The sequence below is a fragment of the Pangasianodon hypophthalmus genome, chromosome 3 (genome assembly GCF_027358585.1).
Source record: "Pangasianodon hypophthalmus isolate fPanHyp1 chromosome 3, fPanHyp1.pri, whole genome shotgun sequence".
In the NCBI taxonomy this organism is placed as follows: domain Eukaryota; kingdom Metazoa; phylum Chordata; class Actinopteri; order Siluriformes; family Pangasiidae; genus Pangasianodon; species Pangasianodon hypophthalmus.
In genome coordinates this window covers 18,765,363-18,780,685 of record NC_069712.1, presented here as the reverse complement: position 1 = coordinate 18,780,685, position 15,323 = coordinate 18,765,363, and the positions used below count along the sequence as shown (strand labels likewise).

The window sequence follows — 15,323 nt, the reverse complement described above, 5'->3', positions numbered from 1 at the left end:
ATACACAGAGTAAAAGGCAGTGTGTAATGCTGTACTTCATTATCTAAATGCAGTGACAGTGTGGACTCTTCACTCTGATAAAAATACAAGGTAATCTAACTCGACTGTCACGCCTGCAACCAATTCATTAGTTTTTAGAGGTGAGCAGTGGGAGCTGACTCCACTCCTGTCTGAATTGGGTTTTCAATCTCAGCACTTGAGCCGTAACGCGCTCTAACACACTCCCATCAGGGAACTGCCTCTGAGCTCAGCACTCCAGCTCCTTTCATTTGCACCTCACCTTACCTTTAATTGTGCCTCGTGCTGTAGCAGCACCCTAGACTGGAGCGGTGGAGGATGGGCTCTGACCTGGGCACCTTGATCATGTTAGGAGGGATTTCCGGTGGTTTTTACCAACTTATTTGCAAATTCATTGCTTATTTGTGTATTATACGGCACTTGACTGATGTGTAAAGACCTTGTTTATCTCTCAGTATGAAGGAAGGAATGAATGAATGAATAATTGGATGTATCTATTTGGCAGTGACTGGCATATTACCTCTGGAAGATGGATTGCTGTGGGTTTAGATGTTCCCTGGACCAGGAAGAACATAGTTCAGTGGCTGCTTAGTGATGCATTTCTTCAGCAAATGTCATGGGCCTGTAGCCTTACTGTCACACCATTAGGATAACATCATTATGCACACGGCCTGTCTCATCCTGAAAAGAACAGAATAATTCCTGTCGAAAATTGAAGCAAATTGTTTAGGAACATTTTTTTGCAGCAGCAGCAGCCACAGACCAATCATTTTGCCACGCTTCAGGTATGCCAGATAAATGAATAGCCTTTTTGAGCACTTGCAAGAGCAGGCCTGGTGAATAATTCATGAGGCAGACACATTTGAATGCACTCAGTATAGAGAGAGAGAGAGAGAGATCAGCTGCCAGGCCACAGCCACACCTGCTCTGGAGTGATGTGGTGCGATGTGGTGCCCTTCTCTATGCCCATGATCAGACCTGGTGCATCTGTCTGCCCCTGACTAACATACCAATGAGGGTTGAGTGGAGGATCATACACGATCTGGCCACTGCGGCCCGATCTCCCATCTCACAGTTCCACTCCACTGCTCTCTGACACTCCAGAGACGTGCTCTCGAGCTGCAGGCCAAATGAGACACACTGATAAAGATGCCTCTGTACATGAGGCGACGGGCTACTCGGCCACTTTGATGGACACAGTCACGCCTGTCACCGATAGTGTGACCACAACTTGAGGTCGATGTTGGACAGCAATGAGGTTGAGGTTAGACAGCCTGTAGTGTTTCAGTACTGACTTTGCTAGGCTTAGTGCCTTGGGAACTTGGGTTACGATTAGATTAGGAAGGGTTATGAGGTGGAAAATGTATAATCACCTCATACATATCATTATAAGACACCTTCATCAGCTTTACTGGATTCTAAGACTACAGTTCTTTAGGACATATTTATACTAATTTAAAGTCCAGTGGAACCTCTTTTTTTTTCTTCTTTTAACGTATTGGACAGCCAAGCTATAAACAAGTAGGAAAATGATAAAATCATATAAAACTGCAGTATGCAGCCTTGAATGTACAGAGGTTTTGATGCAAATGCAAGTTTATCAGCAAAGCAGACCAATCCAAAGGGCAGACACAAAGTCAAAGTCAGAAACATGAAAGGACTAGACTAGGCAAACCAAACTCAATAACAAACAGTCAAGGTCAAAAACCAGAACAGCATAACAGCATGCACTCAAAGATAAAGGCTAGCATCACTAGTGATGAGCTAGGAGTGATACTTTGCAATGAGAACAGGTTTGAGATATGTGTGTATATAGTGAACTCTTGATTTGAAATAGGTGTGTGTGTGTGTGTGTGTGTGTGTGTGTGTGTGTGTGTGTGTGTGTGTGTGATTAGAATTCTGGTGAGTGGGTCTTGTGAGGGGTCAGGTGATATGTCTTGTAGCAGATGATTCTGGGAAATTGAGTTCAGGTTGATATGACAGAGCAAAAGTCTAAGGCACTTCAAAAGAAATTCTGTAAAGCAAAGACACCTTCAAAAGTAATCTGTTTAATTTTTTAAAGTATGAAATTAATTATTATGTTGAGCCATAAACAGTGCAACAAGCAATGAAACCTTAAATCAAATAATAATCTTCCTTTAATTTAGAAATGGCATAGGTGCTTAGGTGCACTGCCATTCAAGAAATTAGCTGGTAGGTTGCTCTAGACATCTTTTTAATTTAATCAATAGCTTAATTTAATTTTTTTTTTCTTTTTTTCTTTTCTTCTGGCACACTAACACAGCAGGCATAAAAAGGGAAGTACTGTATATAAAAGTAATCAAGGAGTCTGCATATAGAGAAAGAAGGAGAGAAATACTACTTCTATTAATTAGTTAGTAAGTAGGATGATTTAAATAAAGTTAAATTGTTTGAATAAACAAAAATGATGAAGGAGATATCTTGATTTTCATGACTATCACTAATTTAATGACAGTAGAATATTTTACAAATGGTGCCAGTCTTATATTTTGTGGAAATCAAGTTATATGAAACAGTTTTTTTTTTCCAGTGGGTGGACGAGATTTAATAAAAAAGTTTTCCTTTAAAATATATTTTATTTAGATGAGTGATCTTTTTTTTTTATTATGCGCGGGATGCTTGCTGTTTTGTTGCCTTTCTCCTTAAGCTCCATGTGAAGGCGTGTCAGATTGTGTTGTTACCTGTCTAATTGAAAGGGCCTAATCAAACACGGCCTAAATAGAGACTCGAGTGCTCCTCTAATTGCTCTTTGTGACAGTGCTTCCGAGTCATCATTTGCACAACTTAATGAATAGGTTAATAAAATAGAATGGTTTAATTATGTTTTACTTCTGGATTGTTAATGGTGTCAGAGTAGTTCAATTGAATAAAGCAGTTTCTGTTATTAATTATCAGTAAGTGAACTTGTTTAAATGATATTTTACAGCCTCTTGATAAAATTACAGCTGGAGGCAGTGTGGTGATAGACAGACAAAGGCCATGGATGAATTATCATAAACTATTAGCTTGTTTCTAAAGGGTTTTATGTTAATCTTTTAGTGCTTAAGTACCCCCCAATTAACATATCAGGAGGCACTGCCTTCCAGCATGGCTTGCAAATTGAAGTGCTCAGATAAAAAAGGCATTCAGATGAAAACCAAATGAACGGCAGGCTATCTCACTGAAGTGTACAGGAATTTGTGTGTGTGTATGTGTGTGTGTGATCAAGGAGGTACAACGATTTCATTATCTCTCATGGGCTGTGACACGAGATGTCTCTTTCAGAGCCCTTTGCTTTTGTCTGGCGCTAATGCAGCCCGCTAACAGGCAGCTGAATGGCTCTCAACGTCAGCACCATCTGATGAAGGAACACGTTTACATATCAGCCCCACCGGCTTGATATGCAAATGTGGCATGTTGAGCGGGCCACAGGGAGATATAGCTCTTTGTTAGGGCTTCACAACCCCATGTTTCTTTTATGCTAAACACAATTGTATCCACAGTGAAAGCGTAGGCACCCGTCTTGAAAATCAGACTGCATCTCCATTAGGTCAAACTAACAGCAGAATACGCTTCTGGAAATGACGTCCATGATTAATAAACTAATTGACATCTTTGACTTTTTTCCTACACCTATTTTTAGGTGATTTTGATCTGTTTTGTTAAAATGGAAAGTGTGTGTGTGACAAATGTTTTAAAAATACCATATGGCCTTGTTTTCCCACCACTGCTTAAGTCAAAATCTGACAATAAAACTAGGTTGTTGAGATACAGATGTAATTCATCTCTTTTATACAGGGAGAGAGAGAGAGAGAGAGAGAGAGAGAGAGAGCGAGCTCTGGTGTTTTTATACCAGGATAGAATTTTGAAAGGCTCCCATGGGATACAACCTGGCACACCCACTTTGAATTTCACTGAATAGCAACGGACACAGCCTCAGACACCGCCAACAGTTCACAAACATCCAGACATCACTCCGCCCTTTCTCTTGTTTTTAGTTGTCTCTCTCTCCAGTCCTGTGTCCACAAAGCCATTGTGTCAGTGTCTAGATAGGGGAATAAAACACTTGTCTATGTTCTTTTCCCCATGTAAATACAGTAGAATAGGTCTGGCCAGACCTTTAAGCATGATGAACACTTTTGCCTTCAAAGTAAATTCCATTGTGTCAGGCCCTATAACTTATTGCACATGATTACAAAGCTACCAATATAATAAATTACACTGATGGACAGAATTATACCCAGTGCTTCCTGCACTCCCCAATGACGCACACTAGCTTAGTGCTCCTTGACAGCGGCCAATGATTTAGCACCAGAGAGTAGGCCAAGAGGGAAACAGAAAACATTCATGAGACGGCGAGCCCTGAGACTGGCCCTCCGCCTAGTTTATTAAACCCTCTCTTATTCACTGCTAACGTGCCACCATTAAAAAGCAGAATGGAGCATCTCACACGATAAAGCAGTTTCTTATTTATTTCCTAAATAGAAGGTTTATCATTTCAGTCATGGAAGGGATTTGTTTGATACAATACTCAGTGAAAGTTGTAGGGAGGGGGAAAATGGGGGGTGGCTGACGTGGACCAGAGTTGTCTTCCACATCGAAACAGATGTGTCTGCTCTTGACATGTCACGGTTAGAGGGAAACAGAGCAAAGCAAAGAGAGCTCAGTCCTGGCACAGTCCTGGCTAATCTATCTCACTGAGAGACAGATTAAAGGCAAAGTCCGGTAAAACAAATTTCTGCTGCCTTAATCAGTGGTCAGACTGCCAGGATTATAAATAATAAATGAAGCTTGGCTATTCAGAGGAGAACATAGCCTTTTTAAGCATGGCATGTAGGCCCAGCCCCGGCCATGTTTAGACCAGTGAGAGGGCTTCCTATCACAGTTACACTCAACACTGATGGTTAGCCTGTTGTGTTTTTCAAGCTTGTGTTTTAGTTGACCTTTATGTTCTTTGAAAGTGGTTGCTGCCATTCGGAAACACTAAAAGTTAAGGGTCCATATGCTGGCTTTAAGTAAACACTGATCAGCCCTCAGCTGGCCTTTGTTTGGTATTTCTTATCTGAAGTAGAATCTGAAAGGTGTGCACAAAGTGCCAGATTCAAAAAATTTATATTAGAATGTATCATGATCATTAAATATGTTGATATTTCTTGGAATATTTCTTGTGTGATAGGCTCTCACTTGTAGGTCAGAGGAGGGGGAGAGAGAGAGAAAGAGAGAGAGAGTGAGAGAGAGAGAAAGAGAGAGGAAATGAGGAAAATAAACTAGATTATAAACGTACTTGCACTTAATGCTCAATTTTACTGTTGTTAAAGTAAACTAACAATCTTATGCACCTTATCTGGTTCTTTATCTTATGTTCCCTATTAACTTTAGTGCCTCTATTGACTGCATTTGGTATTTATGTTTCTATTATTATTATTATTATTATTATTATCATTATTAATATTATTATTATATTTTGTGATAGCAGGCAAAAAGCAACCATTTTTCTTTCTTTTCTGAGACGTGAGAGATTTAGCTGTTCTTATGTCATTAGTCACACCCGAGTCTCTACCAGTGTAATGGTTCTGCTTGATTTATCTCAGAAGAAGTCAAAACACACATAGATCTTCGTGCACATCTTTGTTGTAGGATTCACTCTCTGATAAATGACCCAATGCAAAATAAATGCCCTGTGTATGGATATGAATTATTCACTTTGATAGAGCCTTAAATTTGTATATTGTGTTAAGACCAGTCGAGGTATTATTCGGTTATCTCCTATTTCGCTGATGATGGAAAATGCGAGGTTGGCGGCTTCCTCTGGGCAATAGTAAACTTTATTTCTACCTCAGCCATCAACTGCAGGCCCCACACATAAATAAGCTTTATGTAAATCTGTCAACACCTAGTCTGTGCAGGGGCTCCTGTGTGGATATTGGCCTGTCTCGAAGTTTATGACAAAGTTTAAAATCATTCATTAAACTGACCCAATGGTAAATCCACTTACTGTAAAATGGCCCCTGCTCTTCTATTTGGTTTGTAGATGCGATCATGGGTCCATTTTTAACTTAATTAATTGGCCGTTTCTGTTGACAAGAAATTTATGCCGTAATAATTTGCTGGAAATAGATGCAGAGCATTGGAAATGAGATATCCATCATAGGCTTGTGTTCCAGCAGCTGCAGCGCAGCTAATATGAAAGTATTTCAGCCACTGACAACCCGGCTGTTTGTGCAGTCAAGATTATATATACCCACGATCCATTGCCTGCCTGAGAGGCGCTCATGGAGGTCTATGATAACAAAGAGTTTGTGATTTATGGCTTGCTGTGAAAGCAGAACTTGATGAGATTAAACAATTTCATAGCACAAGTGTTTCTCGGACCCCCTGATTTGTAGTTGTGAGCTGATAGTAAATCAAGTTTATATATCTGAAAGCCTGCTCAGCAAAGGAGTGCAATTACTGTTTAAGACAGCTACTTTTTATTTAATTTTTATCTGGGGTTTGTCTCCTTTATTCTCGTGCCTGTCAGCGAGGCGCTCACCTTCATAAGTCCTTCTCCTCGGGAGGGGAGGATGCTGGGAGGAGCGGCCCGACTGCTATCTCTCCCTTCCAGCCTTTTACACTGCACAAACCCAAGAAGTACACCCACTGGAGCCTCTCTCCATCTCTCCCCCTATTGTTTGTCCTGTTGTCTGGTATGAGTAAGAACAGTATGGTGAGTGTGGTATTACTCATGCTCATAAAAAGTGACAGTCTGTAATCCTACGGCTCGGCGCAATTTCCAATAACTGCAAGTTGGCGGGTAATTTGTAAGTATCTGGAAACAGTCAGAACTGTTAGGTTTTTTTTTGCAGTCATGAATTTGCCCTTTATAAATGTTGTGTGATCAGTTTGTGTGTCTGTTTATCCATCTCTATGATACCAGAAGAAAAATAAGACCATTAAACAGTCTTTTAGCTGGAGTTGTCACATCCTTTAGCTGAAATCACTGTAATATTAAAAACGCAATATTGATTATAGCAAGTTAGCATCCCAAGTGTGTGTGCACTGAATACCATGATTGCATTCATTCATTTGTTGTCAGACAAAACAAAAGAGATCAGGTTAGTCACTAATGAGCACATTTATAAACCATGTGTGTGTCAGTATGAGGGTGTGTATGTCTGCACATGCCTGCTTGTGTCCCATATCTCTCCTGCACGCATCAGGAGATCTCATTATTCAGATTTCTTTTTTTTTTCACCTGTACAAAATTAGTTTTCATCCTGCTTATGATCTCTGATAAAAAAAAAAAGAAGAAGAAATAAAAATAAAAAAGAATCGTGCACTTCACAGATGCACACTGAGAGCTAAGCACTGCTAAGTAACTGTCACATTTCACTCGGGTGAAGAGCTAATTTCCTTTAAGTTCACATGTCACTTTCTGTGACTCTGCTTTGTGAGTCCTCTTCAAATGTCTCAAAGTATCTAATTGCACAGGAAACATCCGAGACAACTCGGTGTGACAGTCCTGCTCAGAGAATCTTCAATTATTTAACATCCTGCATACTTTAAAAAAAAAAAAAAAAAAACCTTTCTGACATTAGATGCAGCTCCTAATAGGAACAGTAAGATCCACAATGTGTCACGTTTTGAAAGAGTGTGTATTAAATGCAGAGAAAAGAGAGAGGACAGGATTTGCAGGGATTTAGTTTGATGTTTAAGTGATAAAGAATTAGTTCTTAGATTTTTTTTTAACGGTTGAGAATTTGGGAATTGAGTTACTATTCAACAGTATACTAAAAGCACTCTTGGCTAGCTTTATGTAGATCTAATTTGTTCTCTGTCAATCATCTGCAGCCGAACTCTTAGTTTAGTTTAATGACATGTTAGTCTGTGTGCAGTGTATATCTGATATAGACAAGCTTAATGTACCTTGAAGTTCTGCTGGCACTTTAGCCCTTAAGGAACGCTGCTATCTTGTTTATATCAGTGATCTACATGTGCACAGAGTGCAGGAGTGGTGAATATGTAACAGTTTTGCTCAGAGCTAAAACTTAACCCAAATGACAAATCAAGCCTGGCCACCAGCAACTCTTTCAGCTTTTGTTAAAGGGTTTTGGTTAAAAGCTTCCCGTAACTATATATATATATATGTGTGTGTGTGTGTGTGTGTGTGTGTGTGTGTATGGGTGTGTACATATATATATATATATATATATATATATATATATATATATATATATATGTAAATGAATAAGAGCATTAATCTTGACTTGAATGAATTGGAAACCCCCAAGCCTGTGTTATTTTCATCTGTTTATTACACCTATGCAGGCAGTGTTTAAACGACCATGGTCGACTTTTAGAAGTACTCGGCAATAAAAGGTCAGCTGGCTCTTTAAAATTCAACCCCTAAAAAGCAAGTTAAGTGTAGTGCTTGTTGATATGGACGATTAACTTCCTGTTGTGCCTCACCTTTGCTTGTCTAACACTGAATCGGCTCTGGTAAGCGTTGGGGCCAACCTTCAGGCAAAAACGGTTTCGCTTGTGATCACTGATCATATGATCCATTTGCTTTGCACAAACTCATTGAAGCAGAACTGGTTAATCATTAAATGCTCGCTCGCTGCCAGTCACACAGTACTGCCACCATAGCACACTGAAAGGGTGGACACCATTACATTAGCTAAGAAAATAGAAATTGTGGTTTTTATACATGCAACAACTTAAAACACATTACTGAATCCTATCTGAGATACAGATTTCAAACTAGTGCACAGGCTTAGGGAAGTAAGCGCTGCAGTGCTGTGGAGAAACTCTTCTCTCCTCCCAGCATGAGCTTAATACCACTTTTCCATCTTCTCATCAAGTCCTACTTTTTGGTCAAGTTTGTTGTTTTAACTCTAGTAAGCTTTGAAATAAATAATAAAATACAAATTCCACATTCAGTGAAACGATTGAATATCAGTGCAAATATGAGTGTGGTTTAATAGATTTTGCTCAGAGTCACAACATAGATTCAGGTCAATAAACAACATACAGTTTTTCAGTGTAAAATTTGTAGGCCAAATTTATTGAAAATAGATGTCAAAATAACATTTGGTGTTGACTCAAATGCTCATATAAGTTTGCTTTTCTCTGATCTTCAGCTCATCAGAGAATTCTGCAAGTGTTACGAGAAAGACAGGGAAAGTTTCGTGCCCACAGAAAATATTTTTTGATAAAGACCCAAAGAGAAAATATATCAAAAGGCATTTTTCTACATGTCTTTTGCAAGCACAAAAAGCTGAAATGGTGTCAAGAGAAAACAAAGCAGAAAGCTTGTTACTTCTAACAATTGCTTTAAGCTACAAATTCTCCTTGAATCCCCAGCCTCCCCTTACTGTCGAGTTTCCACTCTTTCTCGCTTTCTCCTTTGCCCCCCTCCCCTTTTTTTCTCGCTCTCTTGCTTTCCCACTCTGCCTCTTAAAGGGAAACCAGGCCCTTCTGTAGGGCCTGATAGGTTGTAGTCTGATGCTTAGCAACAACATTCCTACGCCTTAAGTAGCAGTAAGCCCCTGGCTGAACTCTTTGAAGTGGCTGTCAGGCCACATTTATTTCGTTTTAGCACTTTGTCTACTTGTCCAGATGTATAAGGAGATAAAAAGTACTGGTGTTTACACTGATCTCTGCTCCTTCCTCCTTCCCTCTTTCTCTCTTAATGTGTGTGTGTGTGTGTGTATGTGTGTGTGTGATTAGATTGTACCCCTGATCAGAATTGTGAGGATAAGTTGAGCTAAAATCACTGAGGATGTTAGACTCTGCTCAGAGGAGCTGAGTGCTCAAGGGGGAGTCTCTCTAGCTTTGGGGCCTGCTGTTTATACAAAAAAAAAAAAAAAGCTCCCCGGAAAAGGCTGCTTCCTTTTCACCTTCTCGTTCTGAAGTAGATCTGTTTTGGAGATGATAATCATGAACGACTCTGGATTTAGCAGCATTTACTGTGTTTGTGTTGGGCAAACGACCAAAGGAGGGAGAGAGTGTGAGCATGATGTATAATCCAGCGACGGAGTCATATTTCACTGTGACATTTTCAGCAAGGAGTCCTGCCTCTGATAGCAAAGCCCCCAGTGGGACTAGGGGTGCTGTGGCTTTCTCTGTTAATGCCATTATTCGTGATTCTTTCTTTCCCCAGCTTGTAAATTTCGACTGCATTATCATAAACTGCTGTGATTACTCAGTGTATAAAGACAATAATGATGTGAGCAGGCAGCATATGCCCACGGCCTGGAGAACCAGCACTCGCTACCATGAGTGGCCATGGAGACGCTTATATACTTTACACTGCAGCGCCCCCATCTGACCATTACACGTACAGCCACATGCAGTTGTGCTGTTGTGTTGTCTTATTGTGTGGTTTTGTGTGTGTGCACATGTGTGTGTGTGTGTGTGTGTGTGTGTGTGTTTGTGTTTTTATATGTTGGTGGGGACTAAACATCCCCAAATGGGGAAGAATATTTGACAGTTTTAACCATGTGGAACGTTTGGCTGGTCCCCATGAGGAAAACTGTTTTTTTTATATACAAAGACTGCAGCTTTTATTTAAAAGAAAAACAAACCCTAAAAGCCAAACTTTAGTTACTGCGGTTAAGGCTAGTTAGTTAGTAGGGTTAGAGTTAGCTCCATTAATAAGTATGTGAGTGGAAGGATAGTAAGAAAAAATTTGTGTATGTATATGTATGTGTGTGTGTGTGTGTGTTTGTGTGTTGGAGGGGGGTAGGATGGGATTTGTCAGAGTAAACAACAGCAAAATCAGATGTAATACCTATGCTAACTGTAAAGCTATAACTTAATATTATGTGCTCATGTGAAAAATAATCAATTCATCCCTTTCATTTTCAGCATATACGTCTATATCTATTGGCTTTTCCATGGGATTACCTGCTGTGCTCCTATGATGCACAGATAGATCAGAGGCAGACTGCACCATTTCTGTGTGTTCTGTGATGGAGATTCACTCAGGCAGAGAGATGAGGGAAAGAGTATACATGTTACAGCCCCATATCTGCTTTAGAAGCCATTTTTATCCACGGTCCATCAGGATCAAGCTTCCTGTGATAGTGTTTATTCTCATCGTGATTCTTGTTTCATGTTTCCCTTTGGGATCAGCTCATATATTTCCTCAGTGTACCTTTCACGAGCACATTATCTTAATTCATGTCATTATCAGCCATTATTAAATGACCAATCCAAACATAAAAGTTGTAACTAGTGAGAGTTAGTGAAAAGCTGATGCATATCTTTTAAAAGCAAATAAAGATAAACGGCTCTGTGAACGCAAAGGCCCTTAAACTGCCTGTGTGTTCTCTAAGCCGGAGGAATGAATGAATTCCTGGTGCCTGGAGCGACCCCTCGGCTTGTGATTATGTTTGTGTAAAATCTTAAGGGTACTGATCAAAGCAGAGCTCTTGTCCGCCTGCTCTTTAAGAAGCTCAGAAAAAAGGGGCCTGATAACAGCTGGCATTCAAATTGAGTTTTCCTTTAACTTTGTTACGCAGGGATTCCCATTATGAGCCAGGCCTCTTTTCTCATCGTGAGGATGCCTCATTGAATAAAGAGAAAGAGAGGAGGGGATGGGGAGGGGAGGAAGTGGGAGGGAGGGCTCTGATTAATCTTCTTCAAGGGTGTGGGTGTGTGATCAGTGGACTTGGCCAGCGTTTGGGTGGGGTGGGGGGGAGCTTTGCGCTGACGGGGGGGATCTCTGATGTTGACAGCGGGCGACTTTTGCGCACGGCATGTGATTGACGTGCCTGGTCGCTGGGGTGAGGAGGGGGTGCACTGTGTCCAGTGGGGCAGAGCCAGACCCTGCCTGTGGGTGGTGGTGTTAATAATGTGGCAACTGGGAAGATTAATTGTAGACAAGCAGCAGGATTACGAGGGGCTTTATGGTGGGGAGAGGGCAGTTTGGTGGGGAAGGCCTCTGATCTGTCAGGCCCAGAGGAAATTAGTCAGGGCAGACTGACGTTCCCTCTCCGAGTGCTGCTTTAGGATATTAAAGCCAAATGGCAGGAGGAGATTGAAACTGGTAACAAGGAAAGTGCTGACATGCTCGAAAGCCGTGGCTACCTCACACCATCTGACTTACACAAGTGTGGTGATAATTAATGGCAGCATGCATGAAGTGATGATGCTTAAGTTTAAGCCTAATGATTAAGACATGCGTGCATGGATAATTTTCTTTATATGTTTTTTCTCCCATGTCATTTATCAGTGCATTTCTAACTGAATATGATTTTTCATCAGAATCCATTGTGTTTACAAGCAAAAAAGCAGTTTATTTAGAAATAGCATTTCCAATGATATATTAACAGCAACTGGTGTAGGGAAAATTCTGTGCTTAGCCCTCTGTAGAGTAAATTTGTCAGTGTTGCCCTATGATTAAGTACCTTCTGAATTGTTTTGTGCAGGAGTTTAGGTTGTTGACTGCCTTACTCATAGTGCTCACAGGCTAAATAGGGCTTTTTCATGACTAACACTATACAGAAGACAAGAAATAGTGGACTACATTTGTTTAGTGAGGCCTTCTGAGTCTAAAGGATGACGGACTGTTTTCAGGGAGTTGTAGTGTCATGCCACCTGTTGGCTTGCCAGCACACAACAGTGTGTGTTGGTCATGAAGGAGTTAGAGAGTAAGCGACACACTGACCCTGAGCTGACCTGCAGCATCCTCCTTGACTGAGTGTTAGTGGGGGCCTTTCCCTCGTCCTCTCTCAAACAAGAAGGAAAGAGATAATCAAAGGCAGGGTCCCTATTCACCTCCTCTCTCCCCTCCTCTCATGCCAGATAATGAAAGCTGTCCAGCACCCTGATAAAAGCAGGAGTGCTGCTCCCAACATTACCTTTCCACCACACTCTGAAAATTTATGGCACTTGGGCAATCAGTCATGGCAGTGAAGCTTTTCTCCCTTACCCCACCCCATGATTTATATTTTCTGTCTCTCGTTCTCTTTGTCTTGCTCTCTTTGTGACTCTCTCTCTCACTCTCTCACTCTATGTCTGCCTTTCATGCCATCAGTCTGGATGAATGCTCCAGATTGGTGATGACAAATGAGTACTTTTCATTTAGGACCCAATTAGGATCAATGCATTCACAGCTCAGAAATCAATAATGTACATTTCTCCTGTCTATCCAACCTAATAAATCCACTCAGATTGCAATGCAGAGCAGCACAGGTGCTATATTGAGGACTCCATCAACACAATGAGTTCATGGTTTACTCTATTTGTTTTGTAGGATCTCAGTGATCGCAGATCAGACACCACTTCTATGCCTTATACTCCTCTACCAAGATCCAAAGATGCAAAAAACCCAAAAGGTAAGGTTGTAAACTATACTGCCAACAGAGGTAAATAGAAAAATTGTAGGCATTTGAAAGTAATTGAAAATATTATAATCCTACTATGGGGAGTGAGAGCTTAGATCAGTGATTTATTATATTATATTATATTATAACATTTATTATAAGGAAATAGTTATGCACAAATATTTCAGCTTTAAGCCTTCATTAGTGTGTAGCCATTTCAAATCATGTTTCCCTTTTGAAAGCTGCAAAGCTTCACATTACATACATTAATTTCTTACTTAAAATACTGCAGAACACCATGTAACATACTCAAAAAGCAAGAGCAGTCAATTCTGAAAATATATATAATTTAAAGTAATACAAATCATTTTATTTTTGTTGTTTAATACCATAAGTATAATAGATCACAGACAAAAAATAATAAATAGAAAGAAAAAATAAACCACATGCTCCACCCTTCTTATGTTAAAAGGGCATTGGACACATCCACAGTTAAAGTTTAGCATAAGAAATATGGCAATTCTTAAAGAATCTGGACAGGCATGTCCTGTCACTGGATGTACACATAATCTTTCTTGCCACAGTTTATTTTAATGTTAGAAAAATTAATCAAAATACAACATCAACCAAACAGTGATTGAGTATCAAATGTAAAACATATTGTTCATACATATCCCCTGCCCTAGTCTCATTTTGACTCTGTGTTACTGCACTGGCAGCTTTAGAGATGACGATACATGATGCATTGTGTACTAGGGAGTAGTACATAGTAGTGCTTATTATTTTATTACAACATGTAAAATTGAGTCAGAATAGTGATCACATCTGAATAAATAACACGAATTCATGCACCGACTATAGAAGGTTTTAGAATAATTACATAACAAGCCTTTTTATTATTACATGGGTCACTATGTTGCTAAGGACCAGAGCAATTAACAAATGTATGTGTTTAGTTGTTGTAATATTACTGCATTACCCCAAAAGTTTCAGTAATGCACAAAGCACTTTAATAAAAAAAAAATGTAAGAAGGTTACCACCATGGCTTTGTTCCATCCACACACAGTCATGATCTAACAAGCTAAGAATGATTTATGATTAATAAGCACGTAATGTATTTGGAAATAGCAACTTAACATATTGGCAGCATGAAAGATTTTTTATTAATAATACCAAAGTTTGAGTAGAATATTCTGTCTCTTACAAGTACTGCAAAGTATTTATTTCTTTTTATAAAAGGTAGCTCAGATATTAATTTTAGACTAGGTTTCTGTACCTAAATACAGAATGTGCTCAATTATATTGTAAATACTTGTAGTTTTGTATATGCCCTGTATAATTTATTAATGGATGTGGATTTTGATGCTGTGTATACTGATCATGGAGTTGAAACAAAGGCATGTATTATATCTCATATAATAATGAATGCATTCTGGTTTGTGAAACCTTTTTTTAAAAGAAAGAAATAAACCAGTTGCAGGATATTACATCCATGCAGTGATTTTGTATCATTTTGTAATAGTTAGAAACGTTTTCTCCACTGACTACAGACTAACAGATTATTCTCAGCTGCTGGTATATTTCCCAAGCCTCTGGTGAAGCTGCATCGCTGTTGGTTATGAGACTGGGACTCTGCAGGAGAGCTGCATTTGACATGTTGAACTTCAGGAGAGAAAAAAGGATTTTTTATGCAGGAAACATTTATCATGTTCTTTTGTCCGTGCAATGCAGAGTACTGTGTTTTCACAGCGCGGCCATGGTGCTGCCACTTTTGCTTTCATGTGAGGTCAACGAAGAGCCTCTCCACCCCCCACCAAGGACAGATCTATTTCACAAAGGCTGACCCTCACCTCTCAAGTGATGTAGAGGAAAGCCCAGTGCTTTGTCAAAATCATGTTGCTTGAGAATAGTCCATTAAAAGGTGAGCAGAGCTGACATATGAAATATTTTTTCTCCCTCTTAGATTTCGCTGCGCTGACACTCTCCATTCG

At 39.8% G+C, this 15,323-nt stretch overlaps 1 protein-coding gene across 2 annotated transcripts in view; it reads left to right on the top strand.

The window, feature by feature from the left end:
* lrmda (leucine rich melanocyte differentiation associated) overlaps nucleotides 1-15,323 on the top strand; it is a 229,505-nt gene that overhangs the window by 189,364 nt on the left and 24,818 nt on the right. For both annotated transcript variants that reach the window (XM_053232432.1, XM_026933173.3), the window contains one exon: nucleotides 13,262-13,343. In XM_053232432.1, the coding sequence (XP_053088407.1) occupies nucleotides 13,262-13,343 (82 nt within the window). The remainder of the gene's footprint in view (nucleotides 1-13,261; nucleotides 13,344-15,323) is intronic.